The 23904-nt window shown below is 49.4% G+C and overlaps 1 protein-coding gene and 1 non-coding gene across 9 annotated transcripts in view; both read left to right on the forward strand.

The window, feature by feature from the left end:
• CAMTA1 (calmodulin binding transcription activator 1) overlaps positions 1-23904 on the forward strand; it is an 817260-nt gene that overhangs the window by 405458 nt on the left and 387898 nt on the right. For all 8 annotated transcript variants that reach the window (XM_044237054.1, XM_044237053.1, XM_044237057.1 and 5 more), the window contains one exon: positions 8179-8314. In XM_044237054.1, coding sequence (XP_044092989.1) covers positions 8179-8314 — 136 coding nt within the window. The remainder of the gene's footprint in view (positions 1-8178; positions 8315-23904) is intronic.
• On the forward strand, positions 1985-2091 carry LOC122901523. Its single transcript, XR_006383536.1, has one exon. It is a non-coding gene; the product is annotated as a U6 spliceosomal RNA (small nuclear RNA).

A 23904-nucleotide genomic window follows, 5' to 3' on the forward strand; every position in this document is an offset into this window, starting at 1 on the left:
TAAAGTTAGACTCAAGCTCAGGAAACAGTATCCGGACCATGCCTTTTGTAGGATTAACCTAGCTTTGGTTGCAATTCCCCATGGCTCCATAAATTCCTATTTAATATCCACACCCAAAACCTCTCAAGAACACCTCACTCCTCTGATCTTCTGTTATCAATTGTCTCCTATGCACCTAATTTGAAAAATGTGTTTTGCCTTAAAGTGGTGGATGAGTGTGTGGGTGCCTCCGACAGATGGCCTCTCCAATGCGTAATGTTTCGGTCATACCTACAACATGCCACTTCAAAGTCCAAGTCTCACCATCATTGCCCCTGGCAGTGGAACCCTAGAAAAAGGGGCCGAGTTATCATTATTAGTACGTATTGTATGGTGGATAGCATGCTGGGCACCTTGCATGCATAATGTTTACTACGACAGAGAGACCAAATGATTTGTTCAAGGTCATACAGCTCATAAAGAACTGAGCCAAGATTGTAACCTTGGGCTCACTTCAAATCCCATGATCATCTTTTTAAAAAAAATTCTTATTATGGAAAATTTCAAACATCTACAAATATAGATAGGCTAGTGTAATAAACTCCTAAGTACTTATCATCCACTTTCAATGGCCAACACATGGCCCATCTGGTTTCAGCACATCTCCTCCATGACCACACACATTATTTTGAAACATACATTACACAATTTCATCAGTAAATGCTTCAGTGTGTAGCTCTAATATATAAGGACTCTTAAAAAAATACTCTGCATGACAGTTATCACTCTCAAAAACTATTAGTTCTAGATACATTAAATGCCTATAACAGTTGAAGATTCCAGTTGTTTCAAAAATACCATGTATATGTATATATTTATTTTATTTTATTATTTTTGTATTTGGCTCAGTATCTAAGTAAGGTATATATATTGACACATCTTTTGTCTCTTTTTAATTTATATATTTCTATTCTAGCATTCTCTTATTCTCTTTTTTCACTCAATTTATTGAAGAATCCAGGTCATTTGTCCTGCAGAGCTTCCCACAATCTGGATTTTGCTGATTATATCCCTATAGTGTCCTTTACCATGTTCTTCTGTCCTCTGTGAATCTTAGAAAGTGGTAAATCAAGAAGTCTGAGTATTTCAAACTAAAAAAAAAATTTATTTCCTACAACAAATTGTTCTACCATGGACACATCCTGTCTGGTTGTCCCTCTTTTGTGATATTAGTCACTGTTGATGATTCATTAAGAATAACGGGTTGCAAAATGGTGACTTTTTGTCACTTTTTCATTTATTGGTAGTAATACTTTTACAGAGAAAGTCCTCCCTTTTTTTGTGGTTTGTTAACTCAAAGGAACAGTTGGTACAGAAAAGGTGAGATAAATGCCTGATTATTCCTTCTAATCCTTTTTTAGTTTTCAGAATAATGTATTGCATCACTAGTCTCCTCCAACAATGATCACTTAGTTTTTTTGTTTACGTGCTTTAGTTTCATTATGAACTTATGGATTTAAATATATTTAATGTGTTTTAACTCAAAGAAGCTGCTATTCTTATTGACACTTAAATTGGCCCATTTTTGGAGCCTTTTCAGTTTGGTTCCCAAGTTCTTTTTATATGATTTAAAATCTTTGACACAGCTCACATTATAGTTAATGGTGAAACTGAGTGTTTTCCCTCTAAGATGAGGAGCAAGACAAGGGTGTTTATTCTCACCATTTCTATTGGAGGGTCTAGCCAGTGCAATAAGGTAAGAAAAAGAAATGACATGGAATGCCTTTGAATGGAAAGGAAGAAGTGAAACTCTATTTATTCATAGGTGACTTGACTATAAATGTAAAAGACCCTAAAGAATCCACAATTTTTTTTACTAAAACTAATAATTTAACAGAGTCACAGAATACAAAGTCAATATGCAAAAATCAAATCGTGTATCTGTCTATAAGTGGAAATGTGGGAATGAGCAATCCAAAAAGGAAATTTAAGGTAAACAATTCTAGTGCTCCCTTCAGCAGCACGTATACTAAAATTGGACTGATACAGAGGAGATCAGCATAGCCCCTACACAAGGATCACACACAAATTCATGAAGTATTCCATACTTAAAAAATAAAAAGTAAACAATTCCATTCATAGTAGCATCAAAAGGGAAAAAAGCACTTAGATAAATTTAATTTATAAAATATAAAACCTATACTACAAAGTCTTACTGAGAGAAATTAAAGATTTACACAAATGGAAAGGCACTCCATGTTCCGTGATTGGAAGTGATTAGAAGATTCAATATTGTTAAGGTGGCAGTTCTTTCCTAATTGATTTTTAGACTTGCTGCAACCTCTATCAAAATCCCAGCAGGCATTTGTGTTGCTGCAGAAATTTTCAAACTAACCTTTCAAGTTTCTACAGGAATACAAAGGACCTATAATAGCGAAAACAATTTTGAAAAATAAGAGCAAGGTTGGAGGACGTATAGTCCCTGACTCCGAAACTTACTACAGAGCTGCAGCAATCAGGACAGTATAGTATCATCATGAGGATGGAAAACAGAGCAAAGCGTGAAGTCCAGAAATAAAGTCTTAAGTTTATGGTCAATGTATTTTTATCAAATGTGCAAGTATAATTCAATGGCGGACAGGACAGCCTTTTTTTTTTTTTTTTTTTTTTTTTTTTAAGCAGAAACAAACAAGAGAAACCAAATGGTGAAATGGTGCCGGGACAATTGGATGTCCGTGTGTCAAAAATCAACTTGGGCCCTTTTCTCACACCATATAAAAGTTAACTCAAAATGCATCATACACTTAAATATAAAAGCTGAAACTATAAAACTATGAAGAAAACACATGAGAAGATTTTTGCGACCTCAGGCTAGGAAAAAGAAATCCTAGATATGATATTGAAAGAATGATTCATAAAAGAAAAAAAAAATAAATTGGAAATTTACCAAAGTTAAAAACTTCTGCTCTTTAAAAGAAACCCATAAAGAACAGAAAAAGTCACAGACTGGGACAAAACATTTGCGAATCCGATGTCTGATAAAGGACTTCTATCTAGATCTTATGGAAATAGCTCTTATGGGGCGCCTGGATGGCTCAGTGGGTTAAGCCTCTGCCTTTGGCTCAGGTCATGATCTCAGGGTCCTGGGATCGAGCCCCACATCAGACTCTCTGCTCAGCAGGGAGCCTGCTTCCCTTCCTCTCTCTCTGCCTCTCTGCCAACTTGTGATCTCCGTCTGTCAAATAAATAAATAAAATCTTAAAAAAAAAAAGAAATAGTACTTACAACTCAGAAAGAAGAACACAACTCAATTAAAGTGGGCATAAGATTCAAATAGACATTTCACTAAGGAGCTTCTGTGAATGGCTAATGAGGACATGGAAAGACGCTCAGCGTCATTAATCTTTAGGGAGATTTAAATGAAAACACTGCCACACACCCAGGAGGATGGCCATAACCCAAGAGACAAGACAGTGCCAGAGGCTGGGCACGGTGTGGAGATGCTGGTCTTCATTCAGCGCTAGTCAGAAGGTACAACGGCGCTGCCCCATTGGAACACAGTCCGGCAGTTTTATGTTGATGTTCTCTGACGTGTCTGTCTTTCACCTGTTGTTGCTGGGTTTTTGATCACGCTGAGGAAGTTTTCTCCACTTTCAGGTTATAGAGAAACTCACCTGTATTTTCTCCCAGTAGAGTGATTTTATTTACTACATTGAGATCTTGGTCCACTTGGAATTCATGCTGCTGTACAGTGCGAGGGATAGATCCAATTTTATCTTTTTCCATATGCCAGTATCACTTAGGAAAGTTGTCCCCTTCCCCTACTAACTTGCAATGTCTCCTTCAGTGTGTACTAAATTTGCATATGCAAGTGGGAATATTTCTGGATCTCCTAGTCTGTTCCCTTGGTCTTTCTATGTATTCATGTGTCAATTCTATACTTTTGAAAATACGGAGGCTTTTTAGGACTAGCTAGCTCTACATCTTGGTCCTCTTTATTCAAGTTTTTGACTATCGCTGCTGTTTTTTCCTTCCCAATAAATTTTATAATAAAATTCTCTAGATCCAGCAAAAATCCTTATGGGATTCTTGTCATTACCTTTTATTTATAAATTAATTTTGGGAAGATGGACATTTTTATGACCTCTCTCTTCCTGTTACGTTATGCTTTTGCACTCACTGAACCTAACTTGTCCTGTGGACTTTTGTAGTTTTTCTCCTCAGGTTTTCAGAATTTCTTATTAAGTTTATGCCCAAGTATTTCGTTTCCTCTTTCTCCATAGTGCTTACTGTCTGATGTAAGTCATACAGTACGTATGCGACGGCGTCCTCCGGCATTTCTCTTGTTTCATTTGTGTGTGTGTGTGTGCATATCACACACACACATGCACACACACATACTATTGATCACGTATCTTCATTTTATATCTGCTTGTTTACTTTCATAATTCACGGTAGCTTCTCCTTTGATCCCATTATCTTTTTACTAGACTGCATGAGTGTTACTGGTCTTGCCAGCTATTAGTTTCTCTGCTTCAAAGTGTTTTTGGCTAGAACCCCATCCTTAGAACGAAGCTCCCTGTTGTCCACGGTTTGTCCTCTCTGCTGTGATGGGGGACTTGGTTGTCTCCCGGAGGCTCTCTTAGATGGCAGCTTTAGTCCAGGTTTCCCCCTGAGATGGGGACTTGCATACCAGCCATTTATCTGAGAGGGGGTCCCGGGAAACACCAGCAGGGGGCACGAACGTGAGAGGGGAAGGAGAGGAATACGAAGGAAGGGCTCTTGTCCCGCAGGTCTCCACTTGGGCAACTGGAACGTAGGTTCTGGAAGACTGCGTAGAGCACCCAGCGTCGTCCGAAGCGTGGGGTGAGGACACCTGGGATTGCCTCAGAGTTGTCCCAGTTGGGGGTGAGGAAGCCAGGACGTCACCCCCACCCCCTTCCTATCCCTTTACTGGGTGCAGGATGCTTTCAGGGCCTTAAAGATTACCCAGGCCTGGCCTCACAGTCTGTGCTAAACCAGGAGACTTTCGGGAGGCTCTGGAGTCACACTGACTCCGAGTAAATCCTGTGCAGATGCTTTCTGGGTACAAAGGCTTTGTTCCCTCATCTGTATGTTGGAAATGATGACAGTATCACATGGATTGAGATGTAGCTGTGGATGTCGTTGTGATGTAGATACAGGTGTCGACATGGAGACACACAGTGGGGTGTAGAAGGAGCTAGAGACACAGGCAGATACAGCTGCAGAGGCCGGTGTAGACACCCACACGGAGGCAGAAGGAGACACAGGTATAGACGGGGGCATAAGCATGCCTGGGGCCTGCTCCCATGCCAGGCCCTCGCTGGGACTGCGGATCCACTAGGGGCAGGACTTCTGTGCCTACTTGACCCTCTGTCCTCGACCCTATTCCCACTTCCCCGCTCTTCTCAGGTGAGTGCTACCCTTCACACTGTCAGCAGATGTTCTCAAGCCCTCCCCTGACTGGCCCACCCCTCCCTCCTCTCCTGGACCCCTTCCCACCAGCTCTGGCTTACCCTGGATTATCTTCTGGGATGGCACTTCAGCCTCGCTTTCTTCGAGCGGTGGGGCCCCTCTGCGGGCTGGTTTTCTCTTAGGACCTGAGAACTCTGGAGGGAGGGGCCTTCCCCATGACACAGAGCCGAGGCAAGTTCTAATAAAATCAGAGTGCTGGATTAAACACGATTATGTTGCTCATTATGGCAAGTTAAAGTGATGATTCCATTTATTAAGGCCATTTACGGTGGACACTTTGGTTCCCCGTGGGATTGTGTCCGTCTCAAAGTGTCGGGTGACAGGGCCATTCTCGCGTTCCCAGAATGCAAAGGGCAGGTCGCTGGAGGAGGACGGGTTTCCTTAGGTGGGTGTCGTCGTGGTTCTGACTGTGGACGTTGACAGTATTTTGGGAAAGTTCAGTCTGTCTGGGTCATACAGTCATGATCTGGGGACAGCTGGTCTGAATATACTGCTGAGGGTCCCTAGCCATATTTATTTTTGATCTTTATTTTTAAAAAAGATTTTATTTATCTATTTGACAGAGAGAGAGCGAGAGCACAAGCAGGGGGAGAGGCAGGCAGAGGGAGGGGGAGAAGCAGGCCCCCCGCTGAGCAGAGAGCCTCATACGGGGCTTGATCCCAGGACCCTGGTATCATGACCCGAGCCAAAAACAGATGCTTACCCGATGGAGCCTCCCCGGCGCCCCACTGACCCTGTTTAGAAAGGGCGGGCGGATGGCGCAGATCTCTGCATAGCCTCTTCGCTCACGAGCAGTTGGACTGGATTGATGTTGGAACAGACCAGTTTTCTGGGACCTGGGGAGTCCCTGCAACTCCATGGATGTCTTCCTTCCCGGTGGAGGGGGCGAGATGAATGCAGAACCCGTCTACTTGATCGGATACATGCCTCGGCTTACTCCTGAGCCCCGGCCCGGAGCACAGCAGCTGCATGTTGGGTTCTCCCAAGAGTGCGAGCCCAGAGCAGGGCTGAAGTGGAAAGAAGCAGGCACCGCCGGGCCCCCGTTTGCGCGTACTGCCCTTTAGAAATGGAAGAATACTGTAGGGTTTTCAGAGCAAGCTTGTAAGCTCCAGACAGACGGTCAGGTGACAGCATTGTGACAAGCATGTGAAGCCATTGCCCAGTTGTTTTAGTCGGCCAGCCTTAGGGAGGAAACCAGCGCGGACACAAACCAACTGCACCGTGATCGGCAAACCATGAAGTGGTGGGAGTCGCTGTCGAAAGTCTGTCATTTCCATGGGAATTGCTGTTCGGCCATCAGCTTGCTGCTGAAGGACACCCCCGCCGGCTGGATGGGAACGGCCATTAGCCGCTGTCACCCCAGCGTGACTTTCTTTCCCCTACAGACCATAGAAAAGTAAGACCTCACTGGCCAGTGTTGGGTGCCTACTTGTGAAACTCCCCCTTGATCAGGGGAAGAGGAGGCTCTTGCCCCTGGCAGCCCGGCCGGCCTGCCCTCTCCACATGTCGCTCCAGCAGAGACCCAGAAGCCCACCGGCCCTGGAAGAAACGCCCTCCTATGCCTTGTCTGCGTGAAGAGCCCTCGCGCGGTGGCTGGGAGCGACATGTGCCTGGGCTGGTCTCCCGGGCACACAGACTCCCCCGTGCCCCTTTGTGCGGGGGTTTCAGTCCCAGAGGGACTCGGAGCTGGCCGCGGAGCGCGAGCCGTGTGCTATGAGCCTGTGGGGGACCCGCAGGCTTCCCTGCCAGCCGCAGGTGCCCCCCGCCGCCGCTTGATTCTGGAAGGGGCTCACCATGGACGTGCCGCCGGAGGAATTTGGTTCTTTCTTTTTTGGGGGGTTTCCAGACCGAAGCGTGTGGCCGCCGCAGCTGCGGAAGTAGGCGCGGACGCCCTCTGCTCTCTGCGATTGGCGCGCGACTTCTTTTAGGAAAAGTCAAGGCTCTTTCTGTTTGTGCTTGTCAAACGGCACTAGAGCGACCGGCCACTCTCAGCACTTAGCAAGTGGGAAGTGGGCTCTTTTCCCAAGGCTAGGGTGGCTGTGGACCAGACCGACAGACAAATGTACCAGGCAGGACTGAGCCTTCCGACAGCCAAGCCCAAATGTGAAAGAATCAGGTACTTAGCCGGCCCGGGAAGCGGGGCTGTGGACGCTCCCGTGAATCTCACAGTGATCTAAACGCGGGCAATGAATCACGAGCGCGTGGCCTGGACGGCTAGTCCTTCCATTGGTCTGTTCTTAACATAGTCATCTAGCGTCTGCATTAAACTTATTTATTTCCTAATGCTGGGTGATGGATTAAAAGATGTGTAGAAAATCTTTCTACAAGAGATAAGATATTGCCGGCTGCCACAACACCCCCGGCTCTTTTTGCTTTCTCTTGCTGTTTTTTTCCTACTTTTCAGCGCAGAGCTGAGACCCCCACATCGTATATCTTGATTAGATGGTGGATATTACTAAGGGGATGTTTTTTAAGCCTATCATTGACACATTTAATTCATTAGGTACCAAATCCACAAGCAAATTTTGGCTGGCCATAAAACATGGTTAATCCAGGGAGCTGCAATAAAAGGTGAAAAATTATGTCCCGGCAAATGTGGAATATTGCTTTTCTGTAGAGACTTTTACTGGTCTACGATATCTTTCTTCATAAATTTTTCTTGTGCTCCGTTCTCTTGGTAACTTAACCGTTTGTTGTTTCCAGACCACAGAATGGCTCAATGATCCTCTACAACAGGAAGAAAGTCAAGTACAGGAAGGACGGATACTGCTGGAAAAAGAGGAAAGACGGGAAGACGACCCGAGAGGACCACATGAAGCTGAAGGTCCAGGGAGTGGAGGTAAAGGGCAGGAAGGCTCTCGCGGTCCACAAATGTTGTTTTTGGGCTGCGAGGACACAGAATCGCTTTGGAGTAACTTGCTGCCAGCATTTTCGTTTGCCAAGACCCCGTTTGCTGTTTTGTTTTGTTTGCTGCTTTCTTACCCAAGAGTCTCCAATCCGCTTGTCCGTGAAGGCCAGGTTTAGCTAACGTCCTCGTGTTTCTTGGGAGTCCTTGATGTGCAGACTGGTATTTGCTAGGCTCCTGCAGAGTCCTGTGTTGTGTGTATCACAGAGGGACATGGAGAGTGCAGGAGCGAGGGAGAGGGGCCGCCTGAGGTCTCCCTCTCGAGGTGGCCTGGACCTGCCCCTGTTGAGTGGGTCCCTTGGGAGCTGGTGATCTCCAACCAGAGCCTGGCTTGCCTCCCTCTACTAACGGCCTCTGCTCTTTCCCTCTGGGTGTTTGGACCTCAGGGAGCTCGAAGGTGTTACAGATAACTGGTTGGGATCTCAGGGTGTGCGGGATTCTTGCGGCTGGGGTAGAGGTGGGTGCTGTGGGTCACATCTTGGGATCCGTGCAAACTTCAGCTTGGGTCCTGGGGGAAGACAGGGAACAGGCTGGCTCCTTTGCTGTTGTTCTGACGCCACAGGCTCTCACTCTGGGCGGCCGTGGAGACATTCTCCTGAGGTCGTTTCCTTGTTTGAGGGCCCGAGCCACGTGCCACAGTGGGAGAGGGAGAAGGTATGAATTACGGTGCCTTCTTGGCCTGCTGGTTAGCGAGCAGCCATGTCTCAGCTGTGCTTGCTGACCCTCGTAAGGGATCTCCCCCGCAACGGATCTCCCCTGTGGTCCGGTGCTGTGTCCCGCCAGGAGCTGAGAAGCTGGCCTGGGACCTGTCCAATATTTTGCACTGATGAAAGCCAGGGATCGTGGAGGCCATTGGTGTGTCGGGCCCCCAGCCTGCTGGGACTGATCACGTGGACCGTGAGCCCACTTGACTTCAACGGCTCCCACTCCAGGCTGACGTTCTTTGTGACGCACTTCGTCATTGTGACTTTTTCTATATTAATCACGCGCTTTTATGGCTGTTAAAAATAGCATCCAGCGGCTTTTATTATATTACCCCACAGAGAGAGATAGCTTTTGTTTTGTGTGTGTGTGTGTGTGTGTGTGTGTGTCTGTGTGTGTGTGTTTTTAAATACCCAATAACAATGCTTTCTAGAGAAGAACAAAGAAAAGCCCGGACACGAGAAATTCCTCTTCGGTACGTTCTCTCGTGTTCTGTGTTTGCACAGCGTGCTCGAGTCAGCTGGTGAGACACGAAAATGCAGATGGCCCCAGTGTGCTGGGTCTAGCTCTAGGACGGTGACTGGGGATCATGCCCGCTGACCAGCCAGGGCTGCGGGGGGCGCGGGGGCTCGGAAGGAGCAGAGTGGGCAGGACGCGCGCGGGGCTCTTGCTGGCACTTGCAGGGTTGCGGGAGCCCACGCCAGAGCTGTACCTTCGGCCCCGTGCCCGCAGGTCTCGGGCGGGGCTCGTACTTGGTCCTGTATAAGTCAGGAACTTCTGGTTGTCCGCGGGGACCAGGTGGAATTCTCCCTCGGCAGCAGCTCCGAAGCCCAGGGCCAAAACCCATCAGTGTTCCCTTTCTTCCCTCCCGTGATAAATGAGAATTATCACTGGTGGAATCAGAATGACGTGTGGTTGTTTTTAGGTCATATTTGTGTTTGGAGTTCTTCGTGGCTCATGCTTACCGTCTCCCGTGCAGACACCTATAAGGGGGGATCTGGGATCCTCAGGACCCCAGGGAAGGGACAGCAAGGGGTTTCTGTGACTTCCTGAGCATAAGTGGCCGTGCAGAGTGGGGATGGGAGAGGGGCTTGGAGACCCTTGGTCGGCCACATGTGGGGCCCGCTTTCTGGTTCTCGGAGAGGGAGGCCACCACGGCAGGCCCATGGTGTGGCCCAGGTGGGCGGGGATGACCTGAGAAGCTTCCTAGTGAGATGGGCTCGAAGCTCAGCTCTTGAGGTTGGGTAGGACTTTGTCCGTGACTTACCTAATATGCTAGGCTCCCCTTTCCACTTAGCGCAGGGGTCTGGTTGACATCTCTGTTGATAGGTACAGCCCCATCCCTTTCCCTGCTCTGCAGTGTGTCATCACGGTCGCATTGGAGCCACTCCCCGCTCAGCGGACTCTTAGATTTGGCTGAGCGTGTCAACATTACAGTGCGTCAGGAAATCAGCTAAGACATGTCTGCTTGTCCACGTGTGCAGCCTGGACCTGCCCGAGTGGCCAGGCGCAAGGTCTGAGCGTCTTGCGTTTTACTGGACACTACAAATGGCTGTGCTAATTACACATCCAGCAGCACCAAGAGTCACCGTCCCTTCCCATCCTCCTGTAGGTTCACCGATGGACACACCTAGTTATCTGTGGGGATGATCACGTCGTGTTAGTGGAAGTCCTTTGTGGTGGGTTGTCTACCACAGGCATAATTTTAAAGCAGCTGCAAGGAAAGACCTTTTTGGCAAGAGCAGCCCCACATCTCACTGTGCATTTCTTGCATTTGCTCCGGTGTGTACCGGTGGCAGGGAAGCCCAGAGGTCATGCGGGGATAGGGGGCAGTGGTCCTTTCTACGTGAGAAGTCGCCGTGCGGACATCCATGGAGCTTTGCGTCTCACGGGAGGAGGCTTCCGCGTGGGAACCCCGACTCCTCCTTCAGTGGATTTAGCCAGATGGTTCCCAGGGACTCAGGACGTCCATCATGCCAGGCTTGGGACCAGCCCCTGCCCCTGCCATGGGGGTGGCAGACGGTCCTGCACAGGGTCTCGGAGATGTGCTTTTTCTACCACTGAGCTGGCTTCCTCAGTTCAAGGGCATGATAAAGATATTCCGATCTACCGTTTAGCATATCACTTGCTCTAAGCCTTCCCTCAGGCCAGGAAAACTTCCAGCCCTGTTCACGGAACTGCTCAGCAGTCCGGCTTCTTTTGTTCTCCCAGGCTGGGGCCCTAGGAACACGGGCGGCTCCAAAGCACATTGATTTTCTCAGCCAGGCACAGGAGGGGGCAGCCGCTTCTGAAGCTGACGAGCTGTTAAGTCCACGATTAGTCGTCTTGTCTGTAAGCCACGGAGAAGCTAGCTCGATAAGGTTTCCAGGGACGACAAAGGTTGGCAGGGAGGAAAAAGAAGGTGGTTGTGATGTCAACGTTTCATGAGATGAAATCGCAGCAGGCCCGAGGTTGGCCCTGCTCCCCAGGCAGAGTCGTGCCTGCTTCTCTGGAGCCTCGATGGGGGGAGGAGCTCTGGGGGGAGGGGACCTCCTGAGAGCAGAGGGGCAGGTCTGAAGCATCCCCATGCCTCCGGGATTGCCACACTGTGGGTTAGGTGAGCTGGGTGAAGTCTTTGGGCCAAGCTGGAAGAGTTCATGTACTTTTCAAGTTCGTGGAGCTGTTCTCTGGCCCCAGAAGCTTATGGCTCTATTCAGAACCTAGGCCAGCGCTGGGTTCTCTGCTTCCTGACCCCTTCTGTGCCAGATTCCCACAGCAGACAGGAACCCCACACTTAGTAAGCTGCTGGTTTATGAATCCCCAGCTCTACTATCTCATTCAACCCTCATCGAAACATCCGTGTAAATTTCCCATTCTTATACCCATCTCATAGATGAAAAGACTGAGCCCCAACAAGGTTTCTACTGGCCCCCTCTCCTGGAGGCCACGACTTGAGCTGAGGTTTCCCTGGTTGTACATCGAAAGCACTTGTCATGACACCTGTTGCTCCCGGGTGTTCTGGAGGGATCTGCGGTATTTTCAGATCAAGTCAACACCTACTCTCCATCCGTCAGCCAGCTGCCAAGCGCCTTCCATCCAGCACATTGTGATAGATACTGAAGATGCAGCGTTCCGATCTCATGGTGGTTGGGGGGGGAGGTGATGACAAAACCTCAAGTCCGCATCTCCAGCGCCAGGTCAGGAGGGGCGTATTGGAGGAATGGCACGCCCACCCTGGTGCGGAACACAGAGGAAGCATCCCTCAGGCAGACTCGGACGCCAAGAGGTGACATAAACACGGCAAAGAGGCACTGGGGGGGAGCGGGAAAGCAGCAGCAGGGCTGGGACGCTGTGCTGGGCAGTGAGAGCCTGTCGAACCCCGACTGACGTGATCTGAAGCAACAGGTGGCCAGAATCGCACCATGTCAGGATCTGTCCTCGCCCCACGTGGACCACATGCCGGCCTCCCAGGAACCAGGCCTTCTCGCCGCTGATCCTGAGGCACCCTCGCCACGGCCTGTCCCGCCTTGGCGGCCAGTGGGTGGTCACGCCCAGAGGCCGTGGGCTCCGCTGCAGGCAGCAGGGACAAAGACACCCTTCCCCCACACCGAGCCCCTGCTGGGCTAGACGGGGAACCCTCGGCCCGGACCTTCTGCCTGGATTGGAAAGTTTCGTTTTGCTGACCTGCTCGTACCTTCTCGAAGAACAGAGAGCCACGTGGACTTCTTGATAACTACCTGAAAGCCCGAAGCCTGCTGGGAGCCCCGCAGCGGCGGTAACAAGGTTATGCGTTTGGACTCAGCCTCATTAAAGTGATGTTCTTTATTTGGACACTTACTCCACATATTAAAAAGTGAAAAAAAAAAAAAACAACCCACCTCTTTCAAAAGTAGGAATGATATCGTAGTTACCGCATCAGGAATTAACAGGGCATGAAATAACTGTCTGCCTCGTGGCGATGCCAGATCATTCCAGCCCGGCTTGCCGCCGGAAGATAAATAGGCATCTTGCTGGCCGCCCAGGGAATGTGTGTGAAGTCGCCGGCCGCATGCATGTGGGGTCCCCGAGCCGGTTCGGGAGCCAGCTCGGAGCAGGTCAGGAGGGAAGGTGGCCGAGCCACTGGGCTCCCGGAGTCGTCACGTTGCCCCCAACTGTTCTGAAGAGAACTGATACTTCTTGCACCCGTGGGTGCCGGTGGGGCTAGGGGTCCCCGCCGCGGCCCTCCAGACTTGCCACGCGCCTGCCGGTGGCTACTGTGTGTCACTCCTTGCTCCCAGCCTGTGGTCGCCCACGGCCCCGCCGAGATGTCTGACGCTTGTAGGGGCTTCTTCCCCGGCTCCTCCAGCTGGCAGGACTCATGGCCCCGAGTCCGTAGTCCTCATCTGACCCTCTCTTCAGGAAGTGCTCTCGGACTTGACCCTGCGCTGTCCGGTTCAACAAGCAGGTACAGGCAGCCCGTGTTTCCTGGGCGCGGGGAAGTCTGTATCTGGTATCGAGGCGCTGGACGGCCTATGAAGGGAAGAATAGAGAGAGGCAGTTAAGACGCAGCCTCACACTTGACAAACTTACAGAGACACAAATCAGGGCATCTCAGTGAGAGGCGGGAACTGTCACCGGAGGTTTTGGAGTGTTGGCAGGGGCTGCCTTCCCCTCCTGGAGGACAGGGTCCCAGCCGGTCCCCCTGCAGGCCCTTACTCTGAGTGGTGGCATCTGCTGAGTGACCAGCTGCTTTCACAGTCACCCCCTCGTCTGTGCCCCACCCCGCCCCACCCCTGCCGCTGAGTCGTGGGGACTCCCTCTCAGGCCTTGGATTTCCAATCCCGCTGCCTCCGCACCGGTGCCCAGGGCTGGTGGCTGAGCTTCTCTGGTCTCGTGATGCCGGCCTACTCGGTGGCACCTTGGACCATCTCCCTCAGCTCTCCTCTGGCTTCTAATCATCTGAGCTTCTGTGTCGTGTTCTGCTGGTGCACGAACACGTTAAGACCTAATTTCCTGTTACCTGGATGTGTTTCAGTAGAATCAATTCAGGAACTTGGATCCATAGTCTTTCTTTAATTTCTAATTACTTAGCATCCCTGGTGACATGTCCCTACCCAACTCATATAATTAAATTTTAACTAATAAATAACATTAAACTAGTGACACTTTGAAGCAGCAACAGCCTTGGTTCATGTGCTGCCAAGCTCATGGAGGCCCGGCCAGGATGACGGTTTTGTTTCTTTTTAAGGCTCTGTCTTCCCCGACCCATGGCAGTTAACAACAACAATGACAATTATGGCAGCATTTATGCAGAAACACCTGTTTCTGTCCCCACCACTCTCTGTGCACTGTCCTGTACAATGACTTGCCAGCGTCTCCATGAAGTAAGCGATGCCGTTTTCCTCCTCCTTGCGGAAGATGTGATTAATTTCCGGGAAGATTAAGAAACGTATCTAAAGATGCCCAGCTGGTCAGTAACAGAGTCGAGATACTACCCCAGCTCTGGAATCCCAGCTCTGGGATCACGAATTCCCAGTTTCCTCATCACCAGACCACATGGGCTTTCAAAAACACCTCCATACCCAGAAGACGTGTGCTTAGGCTAGGAGGGTCCGGGGGGCGTGGGGTTTGAGCTGCAGTGCCATGCCCCCAAGCACAGGTCTCAAGTGAGACAGGATGGGGATAAGGAAGGTCTTTAGTACAAGCGGGTGTTCCCTTCTTTATAACCCCAACCTGTCAGACGAGAAAGAGCCCCTCCCTCACTGTTCCTCCAGCTCAGGGACCCGGCACCCTCGGGCCCCTGGGGACTTCGAGAAGATGATCTGGAGGCCTCTTGCCCTCCAGTGGGTGGGATTCTGTCCCCGAACACTCTGAATACCTACAGGCCTGCTGTCGCTCCTTAGCTCTGATGTCAGCCGGGTCCCATAGGAACTTTTTATATCCCCATGCCAACCTTAACTGAGGGACAACGAGTTGCATGTCTCTGTCCCACTGTGAGTTGTCAGCGTCTATCCGTCCTGAAGCCAGAGCTCTCGAGCTTCCAGGCATGTCACTTTGGCACGGGGGTCTGTGTGCTCACGCTCCCTATGCAGGGTTGCCGGATTCCGTGCATGCCCGTGTACACACATAAACACATACACAGGATGCCCAGGGAAACTTGAATTTCAGATAAGCAGTAAATCATTTTTCAGTACAAGTGTGGCCCATGCAACCACCTGGGACACACTTACACTAACGTATTATCTGTTGCTTGTCTGAAATGCACATTGGGCTGGGTGTCCTGTATTTTTTCCGGCAACCCTCTGACCATCAGAGTCTTTGCAGATAGAGATTTGACTGTTTGGGTACTGAAGACTCGAGGAAGAGAGTTGGTTTATCTCCAGACACAAAATCGATGCAGGGACCGTAAAAACCAGGAAGGGCGCTGGCCACGGCTACAGAGAAAAGGCACTCCTGGCAGTTTCCCAGCAAACCCAAGGGCTGCCAGGCCTGAGGACCCCTTGCTTTCTCTAAAAAGAGAGTCTGGGGGCCATGAGGACTGCCAGAGGCCCAGGGCTTGCCCTTGGAGGCTGCTGCCTCCAGGACGCTGATCTCCCACCAGTGATGTTTGAAGAGCTTGTTGGCAAAGAGGTGCCAGGAGATTTCGAAGGAGATGTGTTTGTAGTTTCTGTCTTCCTCATCTCTCTGGTAGATTACAGTTTGTAAAATATTTTGTAATTTCCTTTTTTAAACTTGATTTGAGCCCTATTGAGCTAGAAACTCCCTGTTGAAGGTAGAGCAGCAAGATATCAACTTGGTATGCTGAACTTGTATTTAATTATTATCATAACAGTCCCTTAACATGATTGCAGATTAGCCCACAAGGACATGAATGGAAATTTCAGCATATTCAATTACAATGGAAACTCTTGAACACCACTGTCAAAATTCACCCAAGGGTCTTTCCTTTTGGGCCCCAACATCCAGCAGGCACAAAGTTAGACGTTACTCAGAACACATAACCTTGATTCTGTAAGAATAATTTACGGCCTCATCCAGAAGCTGGGGATGCCTTTTAAGAACATGATATATATCCCACCCACCTCGGTGAATGACCAGATATGGCTGCTTGTGTTGGGTAAAGGATATCTCTGGCCTTCACTTGACCGAAGAGTAAATTATTGATCTTCTCCACATCTTTCAAATGCCCTGATGTTGCTGGGGAAATGGACTCCTCTCATTGGCGGCTGTGGTTGGTCTCCGTGTGGTGCTGTCCACGCTCAGAGGGCACGGATCTGCCGCCCGTCCTAGGAGAGTCGCAGTTGACCCCTGTAGCGGGCATGAGTTAGTCACTGACACAGGGAAGGCATATGGTTTGCAAACTAATTCGGCCTAGGTTTCTGCATCTGTTTCTCACAGACCAGCAAAAATCCTGGGGAAGATGGAGGGGGTGGCGGCGGGCTCCTCTGCGTCCGGGAGGGGTGGCCAAGGAAGGTGTTAGTGCAGAAGCAAGAGAAGGGAACAGCTACTCGCCCTGCTGCTGGGGGCGGGGGTGGGGGAAGGGGGGAGAAGGGCAGAGTCTCGGACCCCACCCCCGATCTACTGAATCAGTATCTGCCTTTTAGCGTCTCTTCCCATGACTCACAGGCCCATTCATTTGGAAAGGATTGGGACAGCCATTCTCTTGCTGCTGAGTCCCTCAGTGACTCAGCCCTGGGCACATGGGTTTTTTGTTTTGTTTTCTTTTAATCTTATGTTAAGAAAAATGTCCAAAGGAAAATTTTACAGGTCGGTCTGATAGTTCATTATTTGACTCCCGACACCTTTAAAAAGCATCTAGCTGAAACCTCTGAAGATATGCTTTGAGCTACTGGTCCTGCTTCTGCCCTTGGCCATGAAGGAGAGGGAATAGTGGGTTTCTGACAGCAAAGCACACTGGCTCCCTTGGCCTTCTTCCCTGGGGGAACTAGCCCTGTTCCTGCATCATTTAGCTCTGCCCCACGGGGCACTTTCTGTCCCCTGTTGTAGCCCAGCACTTGGCATGGTACTTGCTACACATTTGGTGCCCGGTAAACATGTTTTGAGTGAATGGATGAGTTGATGGATTTCTTCTGTGAAGGGGCAGACAGTAAGCATTCCATTTTTGCCAGCCAGACGGTCTCCGTCACCCTGGCGCAGTGTGAAAGCAACCATAGATAACAGTTAAGGAATGGGTCCGAACGTGTTCCGATAAAACTTTATTTGCCAAAACAGGGTGAGGGCCGGATTTGGACCATGGATGTGGTTTGTTACCTCCTGTTCTAGATTATGGCAGCAAGTTCTAGAAGGAGCATGGTGCTATGGAAACTCGTGAGAGATCCGATGGGGGATGATTAGGGACTTGCCTCTCCTATCCAAGCACTGGTGTGTTTTTAGACTCATGTTCGCAGCCTTAACAATGTTCAGGCTCGGCTTGTAATTCTGTAAGGAATTAACCCTTTTGTTCACAACACACTGTCACCTCTGTTTTGTTCATCATGTTTGTTCTGGCGTAGTTAGGATGCCTTCTTTCTCTTTCCTTGTTGTGGTAATACGTCCATGTGGCACAGGCGTGCTTGTTCTCAGTCTGAAGAAGCTAGGTGATGTCCCTCACAAGGGCAGTTGGAAAGTGGCCTGTTTCCTCCCACAAGCCGGCTTCATGGTGCTGCAGACAGGGTAGGACAAATCCCAGGGAGGAGCTCTGAGCTCCCCTGTGCAGGGACGGCTGAGCCAAAGGCATGTGACCCTGCTGTGACTAGGTGGATCAAGGACTCTCATGCCAGAGGGAGAGGCTGAGACCCCCGCATCTTCAGGCCGGAAGTGCTTGGAAAGTAGCCTGGCCACGTTTGCTGGGACTGTGTCCCCCAAGAATAGAGGCCGCAGGGAGGGTACGAATGTTATTTGTCCGTGTTTAAGTATTTATATGACAGCACGAGAAAACCGGGGACTTTCTCTTTTATCTCTACTGCCACAATTTACGTACAGTTTTATGATGGATGCAGGAGGTAGACATTTATTACAAAAGTGGAAGAGATATTGACTCTTCACGAATTGATTATTTAGAATTTATTTTATTAAATATTCTAGGTGGCGTGTGATAAACCGAACCTCTGCTGGTTTGCAGCTTAATGATTCATGCATCTGCGGCAGTGATAAGGAAATCAAAGACTCCGTTTGCCATTTCAGGGGAAGAATATGGATTATTATTAAATCTGGAATGGGCCTCTTGAGAAGCCTTCCTTAAGGGAACATGCGTATCAATAATTTCTTCTCCATACGAGAATCCTAATGTTTCACTTACGCAAACATAAATTCTGAGCAAGTAGCTGTGGTTTCCCCTCCCTCTGGCTCCTTATATCCTGTGCTCATGGCTGACCTGCTCCGGTTCTAGCATTCAGAGTCCTTCAGTCTCCGCATCTTTCTCCTCCTATTTCTAATTTCTGATGCTGTTAAAAACCTCTGTTGAGTTCTATGCATGTCAGCCCCTGAGATGCTGGTGGAGACCAGGATAGTGTTCCTTTGACTTGGAATGTCCGAGGAGGTTTGTTTAAGTCTAGGAGGAGACGAGACTGGGAGGTCTCAGAACCCCGACCGGAGTGTGGTCGGCTTATGTAGGATATGGGATGTTGCCCTGAACCCATTTTTGCGGAAACCACCGGGCAGAAGAGCCAGCCTGGTGAGCCGCAGCGGTCACAAGGACAGTGGGTGGGCCCGCCCTGGAGCTGTGCCCACTCTCAAGTGACACGGAGCCAGGGAGTCCTAGCAGGGTGGCCCTCAGGCCCGCCATCTCAGGACAGAGGGCGTGCAGAGCTCCCGGGGGACGTCTAGTGAGAATGACAAGCCAGCACATCTCATGGTGACATTGTGAAGGGATGGGGGTTGTCTGATAGCTTGAGTTTCAAAATATTTCCTGACTTCTTTCTCTTCCCAAAACATTCGACAGATGGTCCAATGCCATAATCTTTCCTGTGGGAGACTGTGGGAAACTATCGAGGGGACCCCAAGACTCCTGATCTCGCCCAGTTTCCTTACTCATCCCTGCGCAGAGCAGCCCCATCCTTCCATGCTATGACACCCCTGACATTGATATGTTTTCTTGAACCCCTCGCTTGCTTATGTGCTTTTATACATGGAGTCAGACCTAATCATCAGCGTAATGCTGTAGTGAGCTCAGTTTCCGCGAAGAACACACACTGAATGTTTGCAGTTTTTTCTTACAAATGAAACCGCTTGGGTCTCCACGGGACGAATCAGTCCAGGAAGAAGTGAGCTTACCAGCTGCTGCAAAACAGTTGAATGAGTGCACTACAGCCCCCATCTAAAGGCGGGCACAGAGGAGGCTCCCTGGCCTGGTACAGCAGGTTCGTGTTTGGTGGTTCTGCTCTCCTGGGATCCATTTTCCCTTTATGCCTGATGCTCAGAACCCCTGAACCAGGAGGTGGGTTTGGGCATTCTCCCCTTTCTTCATTTGCTTGCTCAGACTCTATCCCCCCCAGCGCTGAGCCCGGGAGGGACTCCGTTTCTATTTGCTCAGAGTCTGGGGTGCCTGACTGCCTGCAGGTCCTGGAACCTGGGAAGAGGTGTGCGTTGCGGGATGCTGGGACACCACCCACCGGGGCTGAGGTGGGGCATTCCCCCGCGGAGAGAGGCCCCACATTTGCCTTTTCCTGGGAGATGGTGAAGAAAGCCTCGTGGAAGCTTCCCTCCCAAATTAATGAACACTTTCAGACATGATATGAAATGTTTGGAAACGAGACGCAGCACAGTATTTTGCCCGTTTTTTTTTTTCTTTTTTTTTTTTTTTCCTTTCACAACACCTGGCAATAAAATTCTCGGGCTAAATACCAGATGAGTGTTGCCTCATAATGTATAGTAACTTCGTCTATAACTTTTTTAAGCCCTCCAGATGGAAGCACGGTATAAATGTGGAGAGCTTGAGAGGGGAAATGAAAATAAATGCACTAAGAAATAAAGAATCTGTTTTTTATACTTTCTTTTGCAAATAGTGTTTGCAATGACATATTGTGAATGGACTGAATTATAACAAAAACGGAAATGAAACACAGCTCGGGGGTAGGGAGAGCAATTGTTACACTCACTTTAACTGATATAATGCAAAAGCAACGCTTTTTACACTCAATTAGTTTGCACATTGTGTTGGACACAAACCAGAATGTAGAACATTTTTGGGTTTTGTTTTTACATGATTAAGGGAGATGAGATGAAATAAATTCAGTAAATTACCCTGCGTTCCTTTTCGGTCGGAGATACTTTTGTTTTGTTTCTCCTCACCCCTGCTAGTGAATGAATGATGCCGGCTCCTCCAGCGGGCGACCCCTGGTCCCAAGCGAGACGCTCTTTCCAGAGATCAGTGGACTTTGAGTAGAGTGCCTTCCTCTGCCTCAGGGCCATCTTTTGCTGCACAAACAGGGTTACGAATCAGAGCTGTTTACATTTGGTATTTGACCATATTCTGTGCTTTGAATATCAGAGTAGGAGACTGAGCGTGATAGAAGCTAACAGATGTTTGCAAGCATTTAGGCAACGGAAGTATTTCCGAGGCTGTGGATTTCAAGATCCTTGTTTAATTTATTTTGCTTCATTATCCTTTCTTGCATTTTTAATGCTCTTAATATGATAATATTAAGAGCTGCAGTGTGTGACTCTGTGCTGCTCATTTGAATAGATGCTAGATGGGGAGGGGACGTGGGGTGACGCTGCAAGCCAGGACCCAGCCCCGCGCCCTCCCATGAGCAGCTCCGTCTCCTGCAGGTGGGGTCCGGAAGGGACCGGGTCTCCACCACAAAGCATTAGGAAAGGGTTTTTCTTTGCCGTGCGTACCGGTCCTGTGGGGGTTCTGATTTGTTTGGTCTGAGGGGGCCTGAGGTGCTGCCTCCAGAGAGAGCTCCCAGGAGATGCGGGCACTGCTTTGAGTGGCGCGAAGCTGCTCTGATGCACGCTTTGAACATGAAGGTGCGTAGACATCAGGCAGGGGAAGTCACGTCAGCTGGATGCCCCGGGCTGCTGGTCCACTCCCAGCACCCCCTTCCTCGCTGAAACCAACCAACAGCTGTGACCAGGCCGAGCCTGGGTACCTAGTGTGTGCGAAGCTTTCCTTCTGACGCAGAGCTAGTGGCCAGGGGTCTGACTCTGGTGTTTTTTCCTACGAGCGGAAGGAAAGCCACACTGTAGTGCGCTCCGAGATCCTGTGCTTTATGTGCAAAACCACGAATACTCATAAGAAAACGACGGGAGAGACCTGTTAGGTATAATATCCAATTACAATTATTTTTTTTACTCCAAAAGGCACGTCAAATAAATAATGCAGTTTATGTTACTTCTAGAAAATGCAGCAGCATTAGTTAATTTACATAAATTATACAACTCATTATCTTTGTTTATAAAAAGCCTTAGCAATATTTTGGCTTATGGATCTAAAATGGAAAAACCCCCAGATTTTGCTTCAGTGGAACTTTGCTTTCCCGCAGTCACCTTTTTATTTATTTACAGAAAGAGCGTCTGTCTGACAGATCCCCTTAGGATTACTGCCCTTTCCTGGTGATGAATGGAATGCATTAAGTCTGACTTTTGTTTATAAAAAGCCAAATAAATACCAGTGAAGGCAGCCAAGAACCTAGAGCTCGGGGCGGCCATGGCGGCTTCCCCTGCTGGCTCTGCCTGCTGCCCGACATCAGGGCCAGTGGGACAGGGTGAGGAAGGCACTGTGGGGGGCCAGGAAGCAGGTTTTCCCTCCTTTTGTCTTCCACATAAATCCTTAGGTGGCTCAGGTTAGTGGCCGTGGTGCCTCCTCCTGGTGCCCCACCTATGAGCAGGCGGACTCTTCCCGTGTTGTCCGAATCGACGGGCATGAGCCCCGCGTCGTTGCTGAGCGCCTGCCTTGTGCCTACTCTGAATGGTGATGAGCTGGGCGTGTAAAATACACGCTGCCTTCACAGACTTAATAGGAAGGAGAAGCCCTGTTAAATAACCCGTTAATATTTATATTGATTACGCATTACAAGATTTTTAAATATGTTGACTAGACAAAACACATCCTTAAAATTAGCCTCCCCTGTTTCTTCTGACTTCTTTACCGTTGCTGCCGGGCCAGGTAAAGTGGGGCTTGCGCTGCACTCACTGGACAGTGCTGGGACCCAGGCTCACTCACCAAGAGGCTGCGGACCTGGATTACTTTGAAGCGTGCCCGTAATTTAGACTCTGATTCTAATTCTTCCACTGGCCCTGCATCAGGATCTGACTCATAATCAGAAACTTAAGATGCGATGCCAGGGCAAGGGCAGGTCCTGTTTGATGGTGTGGTTGGAGATTTGAAGGACCCGTAGGAGAACAACATGATATGAGAAAATTGAACTCTTATCCCTCGATAGCGCTGGGCTGATGCTTCTGGCTTGAATATTAAAGTCTCTGCCTGTGGATGGACGAGCCCAGCTCCCAGGTTACTTCAGAGTGGAAACCGGCGAATCCTAAATTCTTCTTCATCGTGTATGCAGACCCATTTGAATGGCAAGAGAGAAGGGCAGCCCTGGGGTAGGTCTGCAGAGTTGGGGCGTGCTTGTTAGAGCAGGGAATAGTGGACATGCTTCTGTGTGTGGGGAGACTTCTGCTGTGCCACATGTCAGGGTATCTGGACATTGGGCATCGGTGTGTTCCACGTGGAAGTCAATGCCAGCAGGTCTTCTGGCTGAGAGGGCAGAGTCTGAGACCCCCAAAGCTGAAGGCTGCCCCCCTGAAGGGAACAGGGCCTGGAGCTCTTTGCCTTCATCACACTTGCTGGGTTAGAGACAAAGTGATTTCTGTCACTCTTGAGTTGTTGATTATTTCTTTGCTTCTCCCATCCATCCATTCATTTAAGAAACATTATTATAAGGGGCGCCTGGGTGGCTCAGTGGGTTAAAGCCTCTGCTTTCTGCTCAGGTCATGATCCCAGGGTCCTGGGATCGAGCCCCACATCGGGCTCTCTGCTCAGCGGGGAGCCTGCTTCCTCCTCTCTCTCTGCCTGCTTGTGGTCTCTGCCTGTCGGATAAATAAATAAAATCTTAAAAAAAAAAAAGAAACATTATTATAAGCTCATGGCAAGCTAGGTGCTTTGCTAGGCATTAGAGATACAATGATCTACATAGCAGACCCATTGTCCACTCTCTTGAAGCTCTCATGAACGGGGCAGGGACAGACATGGCAGAGGTCAGCAGCAAGTACCTCAGGACCCCTGAGCGAAGTGCTAAGGGGGTTGCAGCAGGAACGTGCCCAAGCCAAGAGCAATGGCCAGGCGTTGGGTTTTGGTGGTTCGGGAGATCCTGAATGAGGCAGGAACATTCTACATGTGACTCAAAGGACGAAGAGCTGGGATGGGGCATTCTCAGCAAACAGGACAGCATGAGTCTCTCAGGTGAGAAAGACCTTGTTTTCCTGTTGACAGAATGTGACCAGAGTACCTGGAGACAGGGATAAGGACAGGGTTGTGTGAGTTGTGGCCAGAGGGGCCTGGAACCGGGTCATGTGGGGGCTCAGATGAGGTAAGGATTTTGGACTTTGCTCTCAGGGATTTTATGAGGTGTCTTGGAGGTGGAAGGGAAAGTTCTGGGTGGGTGACTTGGCCCTGGACCGAGCGGTACTGGGCGCGCTGCTTAATCCCTCGGGGTGTTGGTTTCCTTACCTACAAAGTGGGGTGGCTGAGGTAGGAGAAGAGAGACTAGCCAGAATGTTTGGGGGTGGTTGTGGGTACCTTACAAGGCACTGGCAGTTTGAAGGTCAACCCTGGTGTTTTTGTGTTCCTTGGCCTCATAATATACAAGAAGACAGAATGATCCTTGGCCGTGCCGCAGAATCACCATGGGCTGCTAGGGTTC

Source organism: Neovison vison, chromosome 2 (genome assembly GCF_020171115.1).
Source record: "Neovison vison isolate M4711 chromosome 2, ASM_NN_V1, whole genome shotgun sequence".
NCBI classification, from domain to species: domain Eukaryota; kingdom Metazoa; phylum Chordata; class Mammalia; order Carnivora; family Mustelidae; genus Neogale; species Neogale vison.